Genomic DNA, 20,349 nt, shown 5'->3' on the forward strand with positions numbered 1-20,349 from the left:
TTGGGGGAAATCACCGTCAAGTAGTAGCAAATAAAACAAAATTTGCGGTGACTATTAACAGTAACAAAATAATTTATTTTGAGATAGCGAATTTTCATAAGTTCACTTTTAACATTTCACCCCTTGTTACCAAAGTTTTCAAATCAAATCTGACAGACAATAATTAAATTACCCCTAAAAGATTAAACGTGAGATACTGGAATTAAAATAGCGAGCTGATGAATTTATAACAGGCTTTGAATGTATAGGATCACAGGTAACGTTAATGCAATTTTCCGGCATGTTTTTGCAATTTTGAAACGTATTGCTCATACATAATATACGTAGGTATAACCTGGGGCATTTTTCACATAGTAGCTGCTTTGTTGGGTTATCATTTTTTCACACCTTGTTAGTCGCAGCGGAATCAATCATAAAATATAAAATACGTGTGCGGTTTTACGAGCGGACTTCTGTACAAATGCGTTCCACAGGTGATTTGTGTACATACGCTTTGCTGCCGTATAAAATTTACTTCTTTAGCCATAAAAACAAATCACAACCGCGAAAGAGAGTTTTTTATATGATACATATAATAAACGTAAAAAAGAGAGTAGGATCTAGATTGAAAAATCTTTTTTTAAATTGGTAAAAAAGCGCATCAATTTTTAACACATTTATTTTTTTAATTTGAAAAGCGTGTACCATTAAGAATTTTTTTTGTGTTATTGAATCAAAAAATAGACACCAGAAAAACTAAAAATATTATATAAATATATATAAATTACTAGATGTATATAGAGAAATTTAGGTGCTGTTATCAGACGGTGGAGCTAATATGGCGGGTCTTAAAAGTTAAATAATCTTCGCAGGTGTGTCGAGTTTTATTATTGTCAACATCTTGGACACACACGTGAAATGTTTTTACACCTTAAAATATAAATAGTCTAGATACACTTTATTGTGATCGATAAAGAGTATAATAATAATATAATTATGCACAGCGTAAAAGATGTTGTGTTGCTAGCACAATAGTAAAAGAATATAATGATTTTTCGTCTATGAGCTAGCATCCTTTCCAAACAAAGAGTAGTATTTTAGTGGTACTTATGAATGATTAACGTTTCTTAAATGATATGCTATTAGCTCGTCCGAAAATTATTTTCAATTATTAACGCAATTTTTTAGTCACGGGATCTCTCTTCTATTGTCTAAAAGACACATTTTACATATCTAAATTTCTAGATTTAAGAGTTGTAATTACATTCTTTTTAGCTAGTGACCTAAGTGAAAGCGAATACACAGATCTGCCCTATTATACAGAAGCTCGATAACTTTCGAGTTATAAGTTCTTTAAACAATTTTTTAAATTGATAGATGAAATCATACTTTTCTTAGAAACAAAAAATATGAGCGTGCTGAGTTAAAAGGTGAACCGTGGGTTTAAGATTTTGTTGACATTACACGTAATCTTAATCAAGTTATTCTTATGCTTCACGGCAAAAATAAAATTGTTGATGAAATATTTGATAATATTAACCTATTCGAACAAAAATTTTCACTCTGGCGAAAACAAAAAGAAAAAGAAAATGTTTAAAATGTCATTTTGAAAGTTGAAAATCTCTGCTATTAATTAAATTTGAGGAATATACTCAACAAATTAATTTGCTAAAATTGAAAATCTTAAAAAAAAAAATATTATAATATCCAAGTAAGAAATAAGAAAAAAATATGAAAATACTCTTAACAAGAAGTGACCGCTTCATTTATATTTATTTTTGACTTACCGTTGTTTTTTAACCGAACAGTTATCTTTATCTTGAAACAGAAAAAATAAGTTACACCCTCACTTTTCAAATTTTACTCTTTTGTTTAAAATTTTGTTTAAATTTACAAAATTTGTTTAAGCATTTGCTACAAAATAATCTATTATTTATTAGTTTACATTTTTTACTTTAAACGTTTAATTAAAATGTTATAATTGCCTTTTCAGTAAATAATAAATGTAATTGTTTTAGTAAACGTTTTTTATTATGATATTTCAGTGTAATTATATGTTTATAAAATAACTCTTTTAAATAAGTTGATGTGAACTAAATATATAAATAAAAATCATCGAGCATTTTGAATACGATATTTTTTATTAATTATCTATTGGGGTTTTATTAATTTTTTTATTCTAAAGATAATACTTTCACGATATTATTTGTACTAGATTCTTTATATATTTTTGTGATTATTGAAAGATTACTTACTGTGGAAAGTTTAATATATTTTTTCTTGACTTTCATTTCGTAGAATTAATTTTATCTCTAATTGACTTATGACATATATTATATAATATATTTATTAAAAAACGTCGTATTAAATATAATAAAAAATAGTAGAATATTCTATAAATAATATTCAGGTTGTATTATCGCGATCAGATTTCCCTAAAGATCACGCTAATGTTTAGTAGCATTAAACCCGATTAAACGGTAACATTTAAACTAAGTACATAAAAGTCTTACACGCTATATTTATATTTATGGTTAGCGATCTTAATGGCCTTCGATAAATTATATAAATAATAATCATAATATCAATTTTTCATACAACAGAAAGTATTTTGTTGGTCTTTAATGTAAATAGGCTACATATTATTTTATTTTATTTTATTAAATTTATCTTCTATATTTACATGAAAATTTATAGTAACAATTCAACTTCTTATCACATTTTGTAGCTTTCTTTAAATGTTTTTTATGACTTGATATGTATTAGAAAAGAGGGCAACAGAGTAAAAATATTAAATTTTTATCAAATGATGGCTAACAATTTATTATAAACGCAATTTTTTTTTACTCTATGTTATTGTAAGATAGCATTACCTTACAAAACACACAGTAAGGTTTTTATTATTATATGTAGATTCACTTCTACCAAAGGTGAACGACGTCCGATAAACAAATATCATGTGTCTTCGTTAGGAGCTAATTTGGCACTCAGTCGTAAGAGGAAACGTGTCACCTTTGAAATAGACAAGGTTTTATTGACAACATAAATTTCAGCAGTCCTTTATAAATTTAACTAAATATATAATATCTGTGGTTTGATATTGTATTATTTAACTAATGGATTTTTTTTTAATAAAAACTTTTATGTCTATAAGATATTTTATAATTGTATTCTTTCAATGTAATGACTATTATTATCTCATTTACTCATTAAATAACAAAAATCGATGGATATTATTACCTTTAAAACATTTAAAAATTTATGTAATAACAATTGATTTTAATATTTTCCCCAAAAGCTTATAAAGTAAACATATTTTTCATTAGGTAGTATTATAATATAATTTTTCTAATATTTTATTTTATATTGACAACTAAATAAAGAAAAATTATTATTCTTGAAATCGCCATAAAAATCATTTTATGTATGACTATGGATGAAATATACTGCCAAACACTGAATATTTATTATGTATGATGCTTAAAGTTTGTTCTGCTATGAAAAAAACACAAAGCCGTATTATTATCTGGCAAATTTCCAAATTATCACTGTAAATTTTTTGAGAAGACCAACAGGAAGTTTGTTGTTTATTGTAATACGTAGAGACACATTTCTACCTTCACTACTATGGGTTGTGTGGCACATGCCTCTAGACTGAAAATACATAATGCTATTATCGTCTAAGTTATGTTGATTCGAAAATAAAAAATGTAATTTATCAAAATACAAAAAAGTGTTACTACCTAATAGTTTTAGAGTGGTTATAAAAAAATACGTTACAAATATCTTTAGCGTCGAACAAGTCTTAAAATATTTTATAACGCAAAATTAAATATATCTATAAATTATTTATGTATATATTTCTTCAATCATTTTGATGTTAAAAGTAAAAATTACAAATCATCGTATTTTTTTATAGCTTCTATTATTTATGATCACATAATTAAAAGCCTTTTGGGTTTTGAAGCTTATGGGGTGTGACTTTGCAGTAAAATAGCCAGACAAGCGGGTAATAGTTTGTTATATAAATCTATATAAATTATCACATATATATGTAGAGCAATATAAATGAGGCAGTGGAATTAAAATGGCAGTTCTTGGAAGTTAGAGAGTTTTTGCTGGTGTATCGAGTTGTATTATTGTCTGGTGTAATTTCGTGAAGCAGCTGGGATCTGCTGTGATATGTTCTCGTGATAATGCTACACGATCCGCTGATGTGCCTCGTGTCCATTGATCGTCTTTATTGATGTAGCTCCATGGCGCCTCTGCATTTTTGACCAAGTATCACATCTTTAATAATGCTGGTTCAAGACAGCTCTGGCGAATCGCAGATAAGCAACTATGCGGGCCAATTGCATCGATTTGTGAATACACGAATTTTCACGCCTTGAAACAGAAATAGTCCAGATAGACACCACAGCCATCGGTAATCAAAGAGTAGAGAAATAATAGAATAATGATAAAATATTATGCATAATTTTCAAGCAGAGTTTTTCAGCGGTACTTATGGGTGTCTCTGGACAAATGTGCTATTATATGGTCCGTGATCTCTCTTTTCGTTTTCGTTTAAAAAACTTTAAATTATAATAAATTGTATAGGTAGTTCTGAAGGTGGTGGTGGTAAATCTTTGACAAAGATGTACTTTATAACCGTTATACTGCCTTATTATAAGTTTTTGCTCTTGAAACAATTCAGGAAGTTAATTCCAACTTATGGGATTATTATATTTAATAGACGTTACTCGAAGAAAAAATATCAACATACTATTAGGGTCATCTTTAATATTTAAAAAAGTATGAGTGTTGTATATGTATGTCTATATGCGTATAAAAATTTTAGTTTATACTTTCATAGAATCTGATTAAGTTAAATCTTAAAAAAAAGTAATATTCAGATCAGTTACACAATATATGCAATATTAGACCAGACACAATTTATTCAATATTAGAAAAAAAATAGATTAAGTCAATTTAAAACATTTGTCTTTTTTTAAAACATCTAATATATATTATTCAATTGTTTTCGTTTTATTATTAATTCTGAAATAATACACACGTACCATTAACACGATTCTTAAGGTATTTTATCAACATTTTATAATTTTGACAATGTTCTTTTTCGGATCAAGTCACATATTTAATGTAATATGTTAACTTCTAAAGTGACTGCCTTAGGTGTCAATTGATGTTATACTGAAAAAAACATGCTTTTGGTAAACATGTAAATAATCGAAGTTTGTGTATAATGTAATTTAACAAAGACGTGACGGAGCTTTAGACGTCGAAGATTAAGTACAACTTATGGGATAAAAGGTGGATAAGTTCTCAGGTCGTGAACACGGAATATGTGACCGTCCCAGGTTTATCCCTGACATATTTACCAGCACACGCTCCCCTAGGGTTACGATAAAAATACTTTCCAATTTTTCATGGGATTTTTCGATACTCGGTATTTTTACTATCATCTTATGTGACTGATGAGTTGAGGCGTCCATTCGGTAACCTCCATACATTTATATCTCTGATCTCTTTTTATAACTTCTTCAAGCAAAAAATATCGCTAGTGTAAAACTTAAGATAGAAAATATATTTTTAGCACCATATTCTATATATAATATTTACCTACAAAAATATATAGCAAAATAATCAAATTCATTGAATAAATACTGATAACTTTTTCTTATTTACATTTAATTTTAAATAATTCCTAAATCAAGTTTAATTAAGCCTGGTAAGATAATCCATCAGAATACCAAATAAATAAACGAATTCAACATGAAACGAATTTATTTGTCGGGCCTAACAAATTTTAAAACCCAATTTTGTTGTCACTGCTGCTGTTGGGAATTAAAAAACTTTCCGGAGCCGCAATGTGCCCTAAGGCTCTTCTTTTTTTCATTCTGATGAATAAAACAAAGACTGTGTCATATTTCTTCAAACAAAAATTGTCAGACTTGGGTCAAAGACGATTAATCATCGCCAAAAATATGGTTCGCTCGAACACCGATCAAACAAAACGAAGCTTGTTTTTGAGAGATTTTCTATTAAGTATTCTGGCAAAGACATTGATCGATTCATTCCCATATTGATAATACATTTTAATCATAATAATGGTATATTTATATGATGAGATGGAAGTATGAAATATTCGCTAGAATGAAAAAATTAAATATGTCATTAAGCTAATTTGCGACGTAAGAAAGTGACGAGGAAAAGCGAACGGAAAGTTCGGTAAGTGTAATACCCAATTTCATCGCAAAGCCACTTAGTCGTTGATGAAAAACCGAAACGTGATAATTTTAGAAATTACTCATTCAGCCCTTCTTGTTTTATTGTTACAGGTTTATATTGTAAAGGAACGTTCGATCGATGGCTTTGCTGGCCACATACCCCAGCAGGAAGCACTGCTTATTCACAATGTCCAGACTTCATCACTGGTTTCGATCCTAATCGTAAGTACTTAATATTCTTTATAATATGCATTGATTTAATCTAAGAAATCTTGGTGCTTTATTTTAATATATAAATAGAATTTTTTAAGGTTATCTAAAAAAAAATCTATTTCTTTATTTTATAATTTCGGATTAAAACTAATTATTATTTTAATATATTGCATATTCATAGAATCTGAAAATAATAATTTAATAACGTTTTTATCATTACAAAGATATTGTAGTAACTTTATAAAAAAAAAATCTAAAGATATACATATATTTATAATTTTATATTAATTAACATTGTACTGTATAAGCTTTTTGTTCCTTTCTTATATACCATTTTAGCTATAAAATATTTGTCTTATTTTTAATATTATACGTATTATTTTTTTTGTACAAATATATATCTGTTAATATTTGTATTGCTAACAAAAATAAGATATAGGTCATGTATAAAGCGTGCGAATTTAATTATTCAGATTTAAGCAATTAAATCATATTTAATATAATACATTTAAATGAAATTTATTTATGATTTTAAAGTTAACGCCTTGTTTTTATTACATATCAGTTTAATGACTGTGGAAAGCTTTAGTTAGAAATCAGTGTATTTAACGCTTAATTTATATTCTATACTCTGTAAAACAATGGTAAAGCTTCTCCACGTTTCGTAAATATAATTTACTTTTTTGATTAATTTTCTTGCGATTGGTTTAGAACCGTGAATACTCGTTAATAAGGCTGTGTTGTAGACAGGTAAAGTGTATTAATAATAAATACAAATTTTAATTTGGATTCCTGTAAGAACGAACTCTAAAGACTATTTTATATGTTACGAATGTTTTATTATTAAGTAATTCTGAAATAAATGTCGTTTTTTAATGAAATTTTTAAAACACTCCTAAACATTTATTTTAATTTTAATAAATATAATTTAATTTTAAAGATATAACCTTTTCTGACGTCTTCTTTATTTTTAATTTTTATTATATAAGCATAAAATGGGCGAGGCATTGATTTAAAATATTTCAATTTTACATTGTCAGTATTTAAAAAAAATCTGATTTTAGAAAGTGCTGAATCGATCGTAATAAATGGTGGATGAGATAAAATCTTTCAGTCAAGTTCCTCAAATTTATCGAGAGGCAATTTCAAAACACGGTGACGCGCATTATCGTGTTGTAGAACTTTTCGACTTCTGTTACCAAGTACAGGACTTTTTTACTTCTTCGTGTAAACGATATAGCTGAACACAATATAAGCTTGCTATTATTCTTTGACCAAAAGTTTCGTAATGCATAATCCTTTTGCAACACTACCATACATACAAAATAACGTTTTTTTACAGTAAGCTCGGCCTTCTATGTAGGTTTTTCTTCTTGATCTTTGGATAATCACAGTCTTCTACGATAGTCGTGTCATAGAACACTCATGTTTTATCTGTAATTATTAAATGATCGAGAAAATGCAACTCAGGTTCAAGAATAAGAATCTCTTGGATATGTGGATACGCGTCGATTTATTTTCTTCGCTTATTCGTGTCGAATTGGCTCCAAGCCTTCCAAATGTGTTGTTGAATCGGATTGGTATAGTTTCTCGGCCAACTGATGGTTAGCTTGAGTGGGATTTGCTTTCATTTATGCCGCCCGGACATAATGAAATGATCCAATGGTATTGTGTGTCGTAATTTACAGTTTAATTTTTTTAATCCATCCTAGCCATTAAAGTATATTTAATGAATCACCTACCACTTTACAAATATTTTTAGTGGTCGAAGTTGCATTTTTTTAAATAAATATATATAACATGCAGTATTGTAAAAATTGTTCACTTGGTAAAAATTCAACAATCAGTAATTTTGAAGCGCATTTTTTTTAAATCGGAATGTTATTCTTGAAATTTGCGCAGTAATTACCATAGCCAATGATCCTCCATAATAATAAGGATGAACTAGAATGTAAAGGATGAGACCACAAAAAGACCTCGTTATGTCCAGAAAAAAAGGTTTCATATAAATATCACGCAATACTTCTCCGATGCATTGAAAGAATATTTTTTGTTGTGAAACGGGCATGGAAAACAATATATCATTAGAAGACAAAAAGCATCGTGTAGCGACACACAGATTACTACGTTTGTAAGGGTCTTTGTCTCAAAACTTGCATTTATTTACTATGACCAAAATGACCAACCATCAACAAGGAAACAACATAATAGCGTAAATGATTTTGGAGTTTTGTTCTCACAATAAATATTCTCCGTCATTGAGAGAATATTTCTTTGTTACGAAATGGTCACGGATATAATAAATCACCGGATCCACAAGAACCTTGGACAATGCCCATCAAGCAAACGTCGCTTTCTAAAGGCGTATACCTATTTCGCCATTTTAAGAAGCGACTGCAGCGATTGGCTGGATGATCCCTGCATAATTGCGATTAGTGAGCAAGCCTGTACTTCGATGAGGAGAAGGCAGTCGTCAGTCACTAGCAGACCCTCGACGCCCGCGGACAATATACGAACATGGACTCACACATCCCGCCGCCAGATTCTCTACTACCGCTCGAAGAACAAACTGTCGCTGCCACATCTGCGTAAAACTCTGAGGATCATCCACTGACATCATCCCTCCGCCAGCTTCTCCACAACATATGTAAATAATGTAATAAAATTATTTACATATGTTTCGCTATTCGAACTCGAAAGGATGTCTATTAAGCAAATGTCATTTTCTAGAGGCTTATATACATATTTCGTTTGTAGAAAAAACGAATGCAACATTTAGCTGGTTGGTTATGATTAATCAGCGATCTTTACAACCATTGATATTTAAGACTGGTCTTCATTGCGGAAAGAGCAGACATGGCCAGATACGGCCCGAGACCAGAAATATATAATATATAATACCATACGAGCACTGCAGCAAAGAGAAACCAACCTCTACTGTCGCTGCCACCACTTCAAGAACTCTGAGGACCATTTACTGGACAGCATCCCTCCGCTAACTTCTCCACCACCGCTCGGAGAATAAAGATACTCACTCACCATAGTTTGTCGCAAATATGTAATATTAACTAATACATTACTACCAGTTTCTAACGACGTCTTTTTGGCTGTGAAGTCACATCCCTTAGGGTTAGAAAACCTTAAAGATGTACTAAAGTATCAAAGGCTAAAGCACGATTGACTAATAAAACTTGAGTTTAAAAAAATGTCATTTTTTTGGAATTATCATACAAATATTGCTTTTTTGTATATTGTATTAAAATTTATAAACAATTGTAGCAATAATTGACAATATATATTTTTTAAACCCAAGTGTTTCTTATGTACTAAGACATTTATTTCATGTAACATAATGTTCGAGTGTCAATAAAAGTAAGTTTATTTCTATCAGATCGACACTGAAATTTTGATATAAAAATGTTTATCTAACGTAATCCAATTGTCTCGAGAAGCTTGCTGTCAAGAAAATGACATTTCATATAATATTCGCCGAATCTCTTCGTATAATATATTATTCATGTGGGTACGGATATAGCAGGTCCAAAATTATTATTATTTATTAATATAGATTCACTTTATTCACACTGTTATATAAAAGCTGTGGCAATTTAATTCTCAGCTTGGCATATTGAAAATAAGCACAATTTATGTAACACGAAAAATGGAGCATTTATTATTCATAAAATTATAAACAACTCGAGAATTTTTAATTCTTATGCAATGTTGCTAGAAAGCTTATTATACCCATCAACATACTTTTGAATAGACTAGGAGTAGGCAAATGTTATGTGTATTTTAATGGTGAAATAATAATAATATTGGAAACTGACTCTGCTGTTATTTTTCAATTTAGGATTATTGAATATTATCGCTAAACAATTAATAAACATCCGTATTTATTATTTGTACTTTAAGAAAGTGACATTAGTATTCTATATATATATATATATATAATTATTTTAATGTTTTTAATTAGTAATTTCACTATTAATTTAATTAAAATAAAAAAAATATTTGATATTTTTCTATGCATGTTATTGCAAAAATGTATTAAATTTTTAAAGTTAAAATAACACTAAATATATCTAAATATATGTTTGTTTTATACCAATATATATTAAAAAAAGATATTTTTAAACGAGGCATAGATAGTATTAAATTTGTATAGGTTAGGTTAGGTGTGTTTGTCATTGTCTATTCTACGAAAAATTTTATTTTTGATGTTTTTGAAGTTAAGACAAAAGTTTAAAGAAACCTATAGATATTTATAAATGCTTTCAGATATATTTTCGTATACACTGCTGATATTTTGTATTAATGCCGATTACACAATATTTTTTCTACCTAAAAGTGTGTAAAATTGTTGTATCTGGGTCAACATAATTTTAGACGGTTTTAGATCATGTTTTTCAATATCAATATATAGCACAAATGGAATATTAAGTTGTTATAAACATTATATAAACCCAAGATGACTTGAATATTACTTAGGTATTATTTAAGTATATATTTTTTCAAAAGTAACTTTTAAATCAGAAAAGGCAAACATTATGATTGTATGATAATTTATTAAAACTTGTATTTTTTAACGATGCCCTAAAAGCTTTTTTAGCTGAAGTATATTTAAAAAAAAAACACCTCATCATTTTGCACGTTACAAAAGTGGGGGTGAAAGCTCTAGAGCTTTTTTCTTAGCTTTGAAATTGTATTGTATTGTCAAAACATTTCGGCGTGAACACTTTGCTCGGGCACTCGGAGGTTTTCAACTTGTGCCCTTAAACGAGTATAAACTTTCTAAGAGTAACTCTCTTGCGTTAAGTATATATAGCGGATTATATAAAGAGCCCATCACCAAAAGTGAGTCCTCGAGAAAGCTTTGAAAGTAAAATTAGCTCACGTCAAACGTTGCCTAAATCAAATTCGCTACACGTTTCCAATTTTAAATATGTATGAAGAAAAAGAAAGCTTGTGATAAACGATTTATATGTATAATGCAAAATCTCCGTTAAGAGCATTAAGGATTACAAAAAAAACGTAACTGGAATATTCCTACGTGCCTTTGCGGTGTTTATACGTGATGCGTTATGGAGTGCCCTTTCTCGGCGGAGTTTGAATAACTTGTTGAATATATTATATTATATGTATAAATAATAATTATTGATAGTTTCTAAAACAGTTACTACACTAGTATTATATATCTTTAAACTAATATTATTTTTGCAAATGCAATGAATTTTAACTTAAATTAAAAAAATATTTATTATTTGTTCTTTGATTAGTTATGACGATTAATACTTTATTTTATAATAGAAAATGTATTTAAAATTTTATAATGCTTATTATTTTAAAAAAGGAAATTGTACCATATGGAAATATTTTATGATTTTTTCTTATAATGTGGAGCGATATAACGATTTTTTTATTTATCTTTAAAAAACCCTTAGAACTTTAAAAATCACGGCTCAGCTCAAAACCTTAAATACCTTTACGATATAAAATACGTCAAAAATATTGCATCAGTAAGCCTAATTTTAAATAAATAAAATTTATATGTCTCACTAGACATTATAAATTAAATATGAGATGTACTTGTGTAGCACAATTTATTTTTGAATGATATGATATTACATGTCAAAGCAAAATTTTTCTTTGAAAATATGATCGTTTAATTAATTAAATTTAACCTTTATATTAATTTCAGGCATTCTATAATATGTGAAGATGAATTATTTTCTTACCAAAATACATTTTCTATTGATTAGCGTTATTTTTGGAACGCTCTAATTATATTTTTAGAAAATCCTTGTCACATATTATTTGTAACAGGTGTCTGCAAAATAATAATAAAAATAATTTAAATTAAAAACTTATCGAGTAAAAGTATTATCATTGGATTTAATAAGTTTTATTTAGTGAATATTTCTTACATATAACAAGTATTTAAATATCTATAAATAATACAAAAAGCTTCTTGGGAATATTTCATTTAAGACACGAACCAGTTGCAAATCGACGCTCACTTTGGTTACCGTTAAAAATTGAATATTCAACATCGCCACGTAGACGTAAGTGATCCTCAAGCGCGGTATACAACAGTGCATGGCTGTTAAATTATTCAAACATTCTCGGAATTGTAACAAACAGTTCCCGTTAATAATTAATCCGAACAAGGACGCGTTTAGAAGACAGACTGGGTTTCCACCAGTTAATTTCTATGCTCGCGAATTTCGCCATTCTCCTTTGGTGACGGTGTGGTATCGAATTGTTTGTATAGGCTCTGTTTGCTTTGTGTTTAAAATCAAAGCCTACATTATTAAAATGGTTGTTTAAAATGAAACCACAGGTGAAAAACGAAATTAGCGACAAATTTGTGGATTACCGGATTTAGAGAAACCCTTACCAATACGAGCTAATTTTTTACTTTAATATTTGCATGAAACTTATGTATTTTTTACTTACATATTTATTTTTATTATAATTGAGAAAGTATTGATATTATCTAAAATATTTATAATTTTCTATTGTATTGTTAATTGGTGGAAGCAAACTTTAAAATCCACCCAATTGATTTTAATGCATGGATAATGTTTATGATTTTTATACATTTATTAAAAAAATATCACGTGAATTTTTAAGAAAGTTTTTTATAATCTTATATATTCTCAATAGAAAAAAAATATATTAATGTATATTTTTTTATTGGATATTGTATTACAATATTAAACGATCTTTCTAATTGATACAACTTTTTGCAACCGAGAAACTATTATTTATTTTAGTTTAAAATATATTCAATAAAATAAAATCTGTCATCTTTAATACAGCAAACACTTTAGTCAGAGCTAAAATCTACTTATTTGAAATGTTTGCAACTATCTATAATTAAGTTGTCCTTCAAGATAAATATCATTTTCCACGTAATTATCAGATATAATATTAATATATACAATCTTCGTTATCGTCAGAATCAAAAATATTTTGGCTGCTTCCATAGTCTGTTTAACATTATATTTATATTTTGTATATTTATTTCAATCGTGTACAGTGTCGATATTTAAAGAGTTGTATACAGAAAAATATTTCTATTTATCATAAATTCCTCGAAAAATATCACAAATTTAACGCAGCGAAATAACCCAAAAAATAAAATAATACATTTTCGAGAAACGAGTAATGAAATTATTGTCATTCTCTCAAGAAATTGTTTAGGAAAAATGCGTAACTGTAATCTATATAAAGATAAATTTTAATTTAATTAGTAAATATTTGTATTAAATAAAAAAAGTGTGTAGTTCCATATACATTTTATATGTATACAATCAGCAATGGATTTTACATATGTAAAAATAAATTATTATATCTTTGTACCAAATTAATTATAATAAGAATTTTTATTTAAAAATTTAAATATCATAATCCAAATATAAATTTAACTTATTTTGCAATACATATAATTAATAAAAATTTCAATAAAAAAAGCAAATTATTATTAAATAAAAAAATATATTAATTTAATAACTAATATATGTCGAATTATATTTAATACCAAAAATGTCAATATCCCTGGAAAGAAAGTTAAACAATTTTATTGCTATATACACGGCTAAGTGCGTTAGATAATTTGTAATAAAAACGACTATGGGTTTACTTAAACATGATACTCAAAACAATTTAAAAATTTTATTATAGTTTCGCGTCGATAAACAAAATTTTTATATAGAAAAGTTGAGCAAATATAAAAAAAGTTGAGCAAATTTAATTAAGATTCTTACCCAAAATATAAGTGCGCATATTAATTCATATTTAATATTTTTTTTCAAGGAACTGCTCACAAAGATTGTGAATTAGACGGAACGTGGTTCAGACATCCGGAGTCAAATATGGAATGGTCAAATTACACAAACTGTGTCAATTTAGACGATCTTCAGGTGAGATTTTTTAATATTGCCGTTAAAATGCATACGTAGAAAAGTATATATATATATATATATATATATATATATATATATATATATAGTACATACGCCCAACAACAAAAGCTTTAAAAGCACCTAAATGCAAACTGTGAAGAAAACATGTGAAATACAAAAGCGACAAAAGCATTGTTGTGACATTGCAATTTTTTTACTGGAAATGTTCATTCCGTTTCTTTTGAGGTGGCGTCGAGCTTTAAAGCTTTACTTAAGCTATGTTGTTGGGTTAAGAAAATATAGATAGCATCTTACATATTTTTATTTTAAAGCTTTATATATAATATAATTTAGTTTAGAAACTTTAAAATAAAAATCTGAAAATATACTTTTATATAACTTAAAAGCTTTTAAAACAGTTTTTATGTTTTGATTTAGTAGCATTTAAATACTCTTATTAATATATTTTCTTAAATCAATCTTTATTTTATTTCTTAACCTTAGCAAGTATTTATCTGACCTTAAACTGAAAAAAATATATATTGTAGATGTTGAGAATAGTTTGAGAAATTTTATATATTTATCATACTTTTATCAACAAAGATTAGACTCTTGTAATAAGTTAGTACTAAATATGATATTTTTATAATTTTATCTCAAAACAGTTGTTGATTTTGCTTTAATTTTTTTAACGCCTTGTATCAAAGGTGAGCAAAAACTTTATTTATAGCGCGTGATATTAACTTTTAAAGTGTGTTATTTTCTTTAACAGCAATGCCTAAAGTTAATGTATTATAAAGCTCTAAAAAAATTCGATAAAATACTATTTTATAAAAAAATAGCAAAGAAGTATTTCATCGCTAGGTGATTTTTAATACCCGTATATATAATATATTTGGTCAACCCTTTTGTCTCATACCAAAACGTTGACAAAATATCTCAATGCAGGAATTCAAGTAAAAACATAAATTGACTAATAACTGTACATATAAATTATTTAGTATAAATGTGCAATCATTGAATAACGAGAATATTTTGTCCCTTATGATTTGTCTGAATTATTATTATGATGCAAGAGAAATAAAAATAGCATTTTAACTTTCTCATTCGCTTATCGCTAGATGCTTATTATTATTTATATTTACACAGTAGTAGTTTATTTTAAATGGCTATTATTCACCAGCTGATCTTAATTACGTTTTACAAGTTTCTTTTATTTTCTTCAGGTGTAAATCATATTTTCCATATAAACGTATTCATTATTGCTTTACCAAAAAATCTAAAATATACATTATATTTTATTTTTGATTATTTCTTAGGCACCTTATTAAATGTTAGTAGTCATTTTATTCCCACATTTATCTCTATCTTTGGTTTTGGGCCATACTGTTTCGCCATTGTGATCATAAAATGGGTATAAAATAATACATTAGTCAGAAGAAAACTTGATATAAAAAAATCAATAGTAATATTATTTATATTTTGTTATTTTATTAACGGTACTTCGTTATTTATTACCAAATTCATTATGCAACTAATTGAAACACGATACAACTTATCATCAAAGTGAAAGGCAGACAATTCGGATTGCTTTGCAGGCTACGACTTGACTACCCCTGTTTTATAGCATATCGATGGCCTTAAGTGTAAATTGGCTAACTCTTTTGTGTGAAAATTACTTTCCTCAACCATTATTATATATATCCTATAAAAATCCTACATCTACAGAACAAAAAGTGAGCATAAAAATCTTTTTAATATTATCTTTGATAAGATACTCACTGTGAAATATCTTGTACCTGTCGGTAAAAAAAGTGTATTAAAATTAACTAAAGCAAATTTTGTTTGTGAAAAAGTAATTATAAATCTAGAACTATCATTTTACTTTTAATAAAATAATATTAAAAAAATTCAAAATAAAATAGTATTTTTTTAAGACTATTAGATCACTTACATTTAAGGCCCTCGATATACAATTATTAACTTTATATTGTATAGATGCACATGCTCGTCTAAAATATAATCAAACATCAAATATCTACCAAAGCTTCCCTTTCGAAACTTTCCTTATTGCATATTTGAAACTTTGCAGGCGCTTTATAGTAGCTCTCAATTAAATACTTGCCCTTGAATACACACTAAGTATATATGATCTTTGATCTAAGACTCACAAACAAACCAATAACTTCATCGAACTCTTGTTCACAAAATACTTTTACAGCGATATTTTATTTGGCTTTAAAACTAATTTTATATGTTAGAATTCAACAATTAAAATGAACCGCAATTATCTCATTGTTTGTTTAATTAAACCCTCCCCAATTCCATTGATCAATTCATATTATAAACACTTACAATATTTGTATTGTTGCAGATGAGAGAAACTGTGGTGTTCGTTTACGAGACAGGATATTTGATATCGTTGATAGCCCTATTGTTGTCACTCGGCGTTCTTACATATTTCAAGTAAGTATTATATAATTATTTGAATCAGTGTCGAAGATTTCTTATCATAGTATAATATGTCAGTATTATATTAGTATGCAAGATGAGCGTGTCTTGCAATATTGCTAGATCGTAACTTATCTTTATGTTACATTTAATGTCCACTTGAAACGTGTAGCACATAAATTTGCATGTGTGTACTTTATATGAAAGGTATAATAAAATAATGGCCACGTCGTCACACGGTCATCGTATCATACATCAAAGTATCGATTGTGACGAAGCGTTCTTTTTATGACATACGGTATATAAATTTATATATACATTCTTATATGACCACAAAGCTATTCAGCTTTGTGGTCAAATAAATATGGCTTGCCCTTTTACAACGTGCCAAATAAGAAAGTGACTAGTACTTTATCTAAAAACTATTAATATGAATTGTTCTGGAAAGTAATTTTTTATTACAAAAATAAAATTGCTTAATTTACATGTAAAAATAAACGTTGATTCAAATTTTCTTTATTTAAAAATATACGCTATCGATTCAAAAATTCACCTGGTAAGGTTAAAATAATCCGTATGTTCGTTTACCGAATATTCCGTGCAAAGAAGAACTCCAGTTTCACTGATCACCAGTCAAATTATAAATCAATTGTTTGATATATATTTACTAGTGAAAATATAACATAAAAAACAGTTGCAAAACGCCCATTTTCTGTTTAAACTAAAACATATAGGACGGAATAGCGTAGTCCGTCTTTAGGGGTTCCGGGTTCGATCCCCGGCAGCGATACTCGAATTTTTATTTTTAAAAAAATGCGCTATTATAAAAAAAATCAGCCCCAGCTGCAGTGACTATTGGTTATAAATTATATTACACGTAATAATGTATAATTATTATTATAGATATCACTGACTCCCAGACTTTCCGTCTGATGGTTAATACTTATTATATCTGATTGATTTACTTAGTTGCTACGCATTGTTACAATGGAAGGTTTAATAAAAATTAAAATAAAATAAAATATAAACCAAATCCAACTCGACCTAATGAAAGTTCTCTAAATAACTATAGCGTTTATTGTTTAAGGTTAAGTTTTTTATTACCACTTATAAGATAAATTATATTTTCAGTTGTAGAAATATATATTTACCGGTATTAACGTATTTGAATATGATCACTGAAATAGTGAATATTTATACTAGTTCACTAGTTCACATTCACTGTAACACTTATTGACCTTAGTGTTTTAATCGAGTTTTTATATATTTGTTTTATTATTTTTCTATTTCTTATGATGCGTATTATTTATGTGGTATTCAAAATCATTTGTCATAAATAAAGAGATTCAGTTTCAACGAAAAGGTGCAACAAAAATATTTTTTTCAATGTTCTAATACTTTTCGTCCTATTTTTGTTTTTTAAATAACGAGATAAAATATATTTAAGGTTATTATTAGTTCACTGGTTATATAAACGATCATAATCATAAAATAAAAATACGTATTTTATGTATCTATATATTACGCTATTAAGTCATAAACATCGGCAGGTTAGTTTAAGTTTTTATCATACTAGCCAATAGAGTTTTAGAGTGCTCTCTATAAAACAAGAGCATGTGCATGACAATAGACGAATGCAATTTGTTTGGGAAACAACCGAAGACCCCTCTAAAAACGGTTACTCCCAAATCGACTAAAAAAAGGCGAGTCTCAAATCTCCCTCAGGAGGAGCCATGTAGCATGCTCAAATATAGGACGATACATAGGATTCACTGATTTTGCACAAATTCGAATTCAAGCCATAAATTGAAGAAGCAACTGTTTACCTCTTCACATCAAACTCTGATCCAGTTTGACGCCTTGAACCCAGAATTTAACCCGATTGAATTTTTTGAACGCAGACACGGAAAGAGGACTTCACATATAACATAACATTAAATATACAAACTTTACGTGAACAATTTTAATTGCTGCACAATATTATTTAACAAATACATTGTCTCAAATCAAAATAAACACAGTTTTAAAGCAAAAGTTATTCAAAAACCACGAGAAACGCAAAGAAATAAAAATAAAAACATACTATAAAGAAATTTATGATACAGATATTATCATCGTTTAGTTTTCATGTCTAATAAGATTATTTGATAGATAGCATTTATAATACAAAATCACAAAAGGCGATGTAAATTAATTTTAATATTTTATTGTTAATAGTCTTAATAATACGCCGGACACTTTCTTGGCACGCTGTATATGATACACGTCGGTTTTTACTCGAATTAATTTGGTTTTCATACATCAACATGTTACTATTTTAAAGTGAAAGCACAAACGTTTTAAAATTGGATATTCGCAAAGGTCAGCATACACTAGATACTCGTATGTTACTGACGTGCCACAAAAACGGAAATCCGCTGACCGGAATCCAACTGGAAAACTTCGCGTTGTTAATAAATTACCTTGAATTTTACATTAGTACCCTCTTTAAATATTAAGCCTTTAAATTTCCATTTCACTCATTTCGTTACATGAAAAAAAATCAAAGCTCACTTAATGAATTTCCGATTGGGCGGAGACTTGAAATTAATTTCATTAGGAAACTATAGCAGTAGCAAAAATCATTAGCAAAACAGTAGATGTATTATACATATTTATTTTGTCTCTCCTTATCGTCTTTATCCGTTCGCGCCATTAAGCAAATACAGAATCGTGTTTATTGGATCGATTATTCGATTTGTTTAAGTCGTACATGTTTTTTATCTTATCTCTACACATGTATGTCCACTGTGTCAAAATACCTATGTCACGTTGATTATTTAAGGATGTATAATTGAAAGTTATCTATATATTTATACAATGGTATACTAATGATACAATGCATGTTTCTATTTGACAGATCACTCAGATGTGCAAGAATAACTCTTCATATGAATCTGTTCGGATCGTTTGCTGCCAACAATATTTTATGGTTATTGTGGTATGGAATAATTATACGAGACCCCAAAGTTATAGAGGAAAATTCGGTAAGTTTCTTTTGATGATAAATTTGTTTTCCCACTATTGCTGTAATAAAAACTTGCTTAAAAAATAATGTAGTCATAAATATATTATTTATAAGACGAGCAAAGAACGCATCTCTCTCAAAATGTATTTTCTTTGTTTTCCAATGCATTATTCTTTATTCCGTAGAACAAAGAAATCAAATTTCTGTTTTTCTTATCAGAGTTTCTTAAAACAATAGCATAAATAATTTGTCTTGCTTTATACGATATTTTTCCTGATTTGATGTTTTAATTAAATATTTTTTTTAAAACGTGCCTTTTTCAAGATCGAGATTATTATAATTTAGAACAAATATTAATAAAAATGTTTGTAGCTTTTCAAAAACTATACAAATTTATACAAACACTGTATTATATACAGTTATTGATTAAAACTATACCTAAATCGAGCAAGTGCTTCTTACAATTTGTAAATAATAATTTAAAATTAAGCGATTAAATCAATCGTATAATAAGAAAAACTAATACAGTAAGGTATTATTTACTAGCAATAATAACTTA

General features: G+C 27.7%; 1 protein-coding gene and 1 long non-coding RNA gene across 4 annotated transcripts in view; one reads left to right on the plus strand and one right to left on the minus strand.

Annotated features, from left to right (window-relative positions):
- LOC148229552 (uncharacterized) overlaps positions 1-20,349 on the minus strand; it is a 222,300-nt gene that overhangs the window by 148,546 nt on the left and 53,405 nt on the right. The window lies entirely within an intron of this gene.
- The window catches only part of Dh31-R (Diuretic hormone 31 Receptor), a 108,987-nt gene that overhangs the window by 58,428 nt on the left and 30,210 nt on the right, over positions 1-20,349 (plus strand). For all 3 annotated transcript variants that reach the window (XM_088197531.1, XM_088197532.1, XM_088197533.1), the window contains exons 3-6: positions 6,321-6,431; positions 14,244-14,350; positions 16,707-16,798; positions 19,683-19,809. In XM_088197531.1, coding sequence (XP_088053657.1) covers positions 6,321-6,431; positions 14,244-14,350; positions 16,707-16,798; positions 19,683-19,809 — 437 coding nt within the window. The remainder of the gene's footprint in view (positions 1-6,320; positions 6,432-14,243; positions 14,351-16,706; positions 16,799-19,682; positions 19,810-20,349) is intronic.

Source organism: Plectrocnemia conspersa, unplaced genomic scaffold (genome assembly GCF_051122295.1).
Source record: "Plectrocnemia conspersa isolate PC_06_02 unplaced genomic scaffold, ASM5112229v1 ptg000011l, whole genome shotgun sequence".
In the NCBI taxonomy this organism is placed as follows: domain Eukaryota; kingdom Metazoa; phylum Arthropoda; class Insecta; order Trichoptera; family Polycentropodidae; genus Plectrocnemia; species Plectrocnemia conspersa.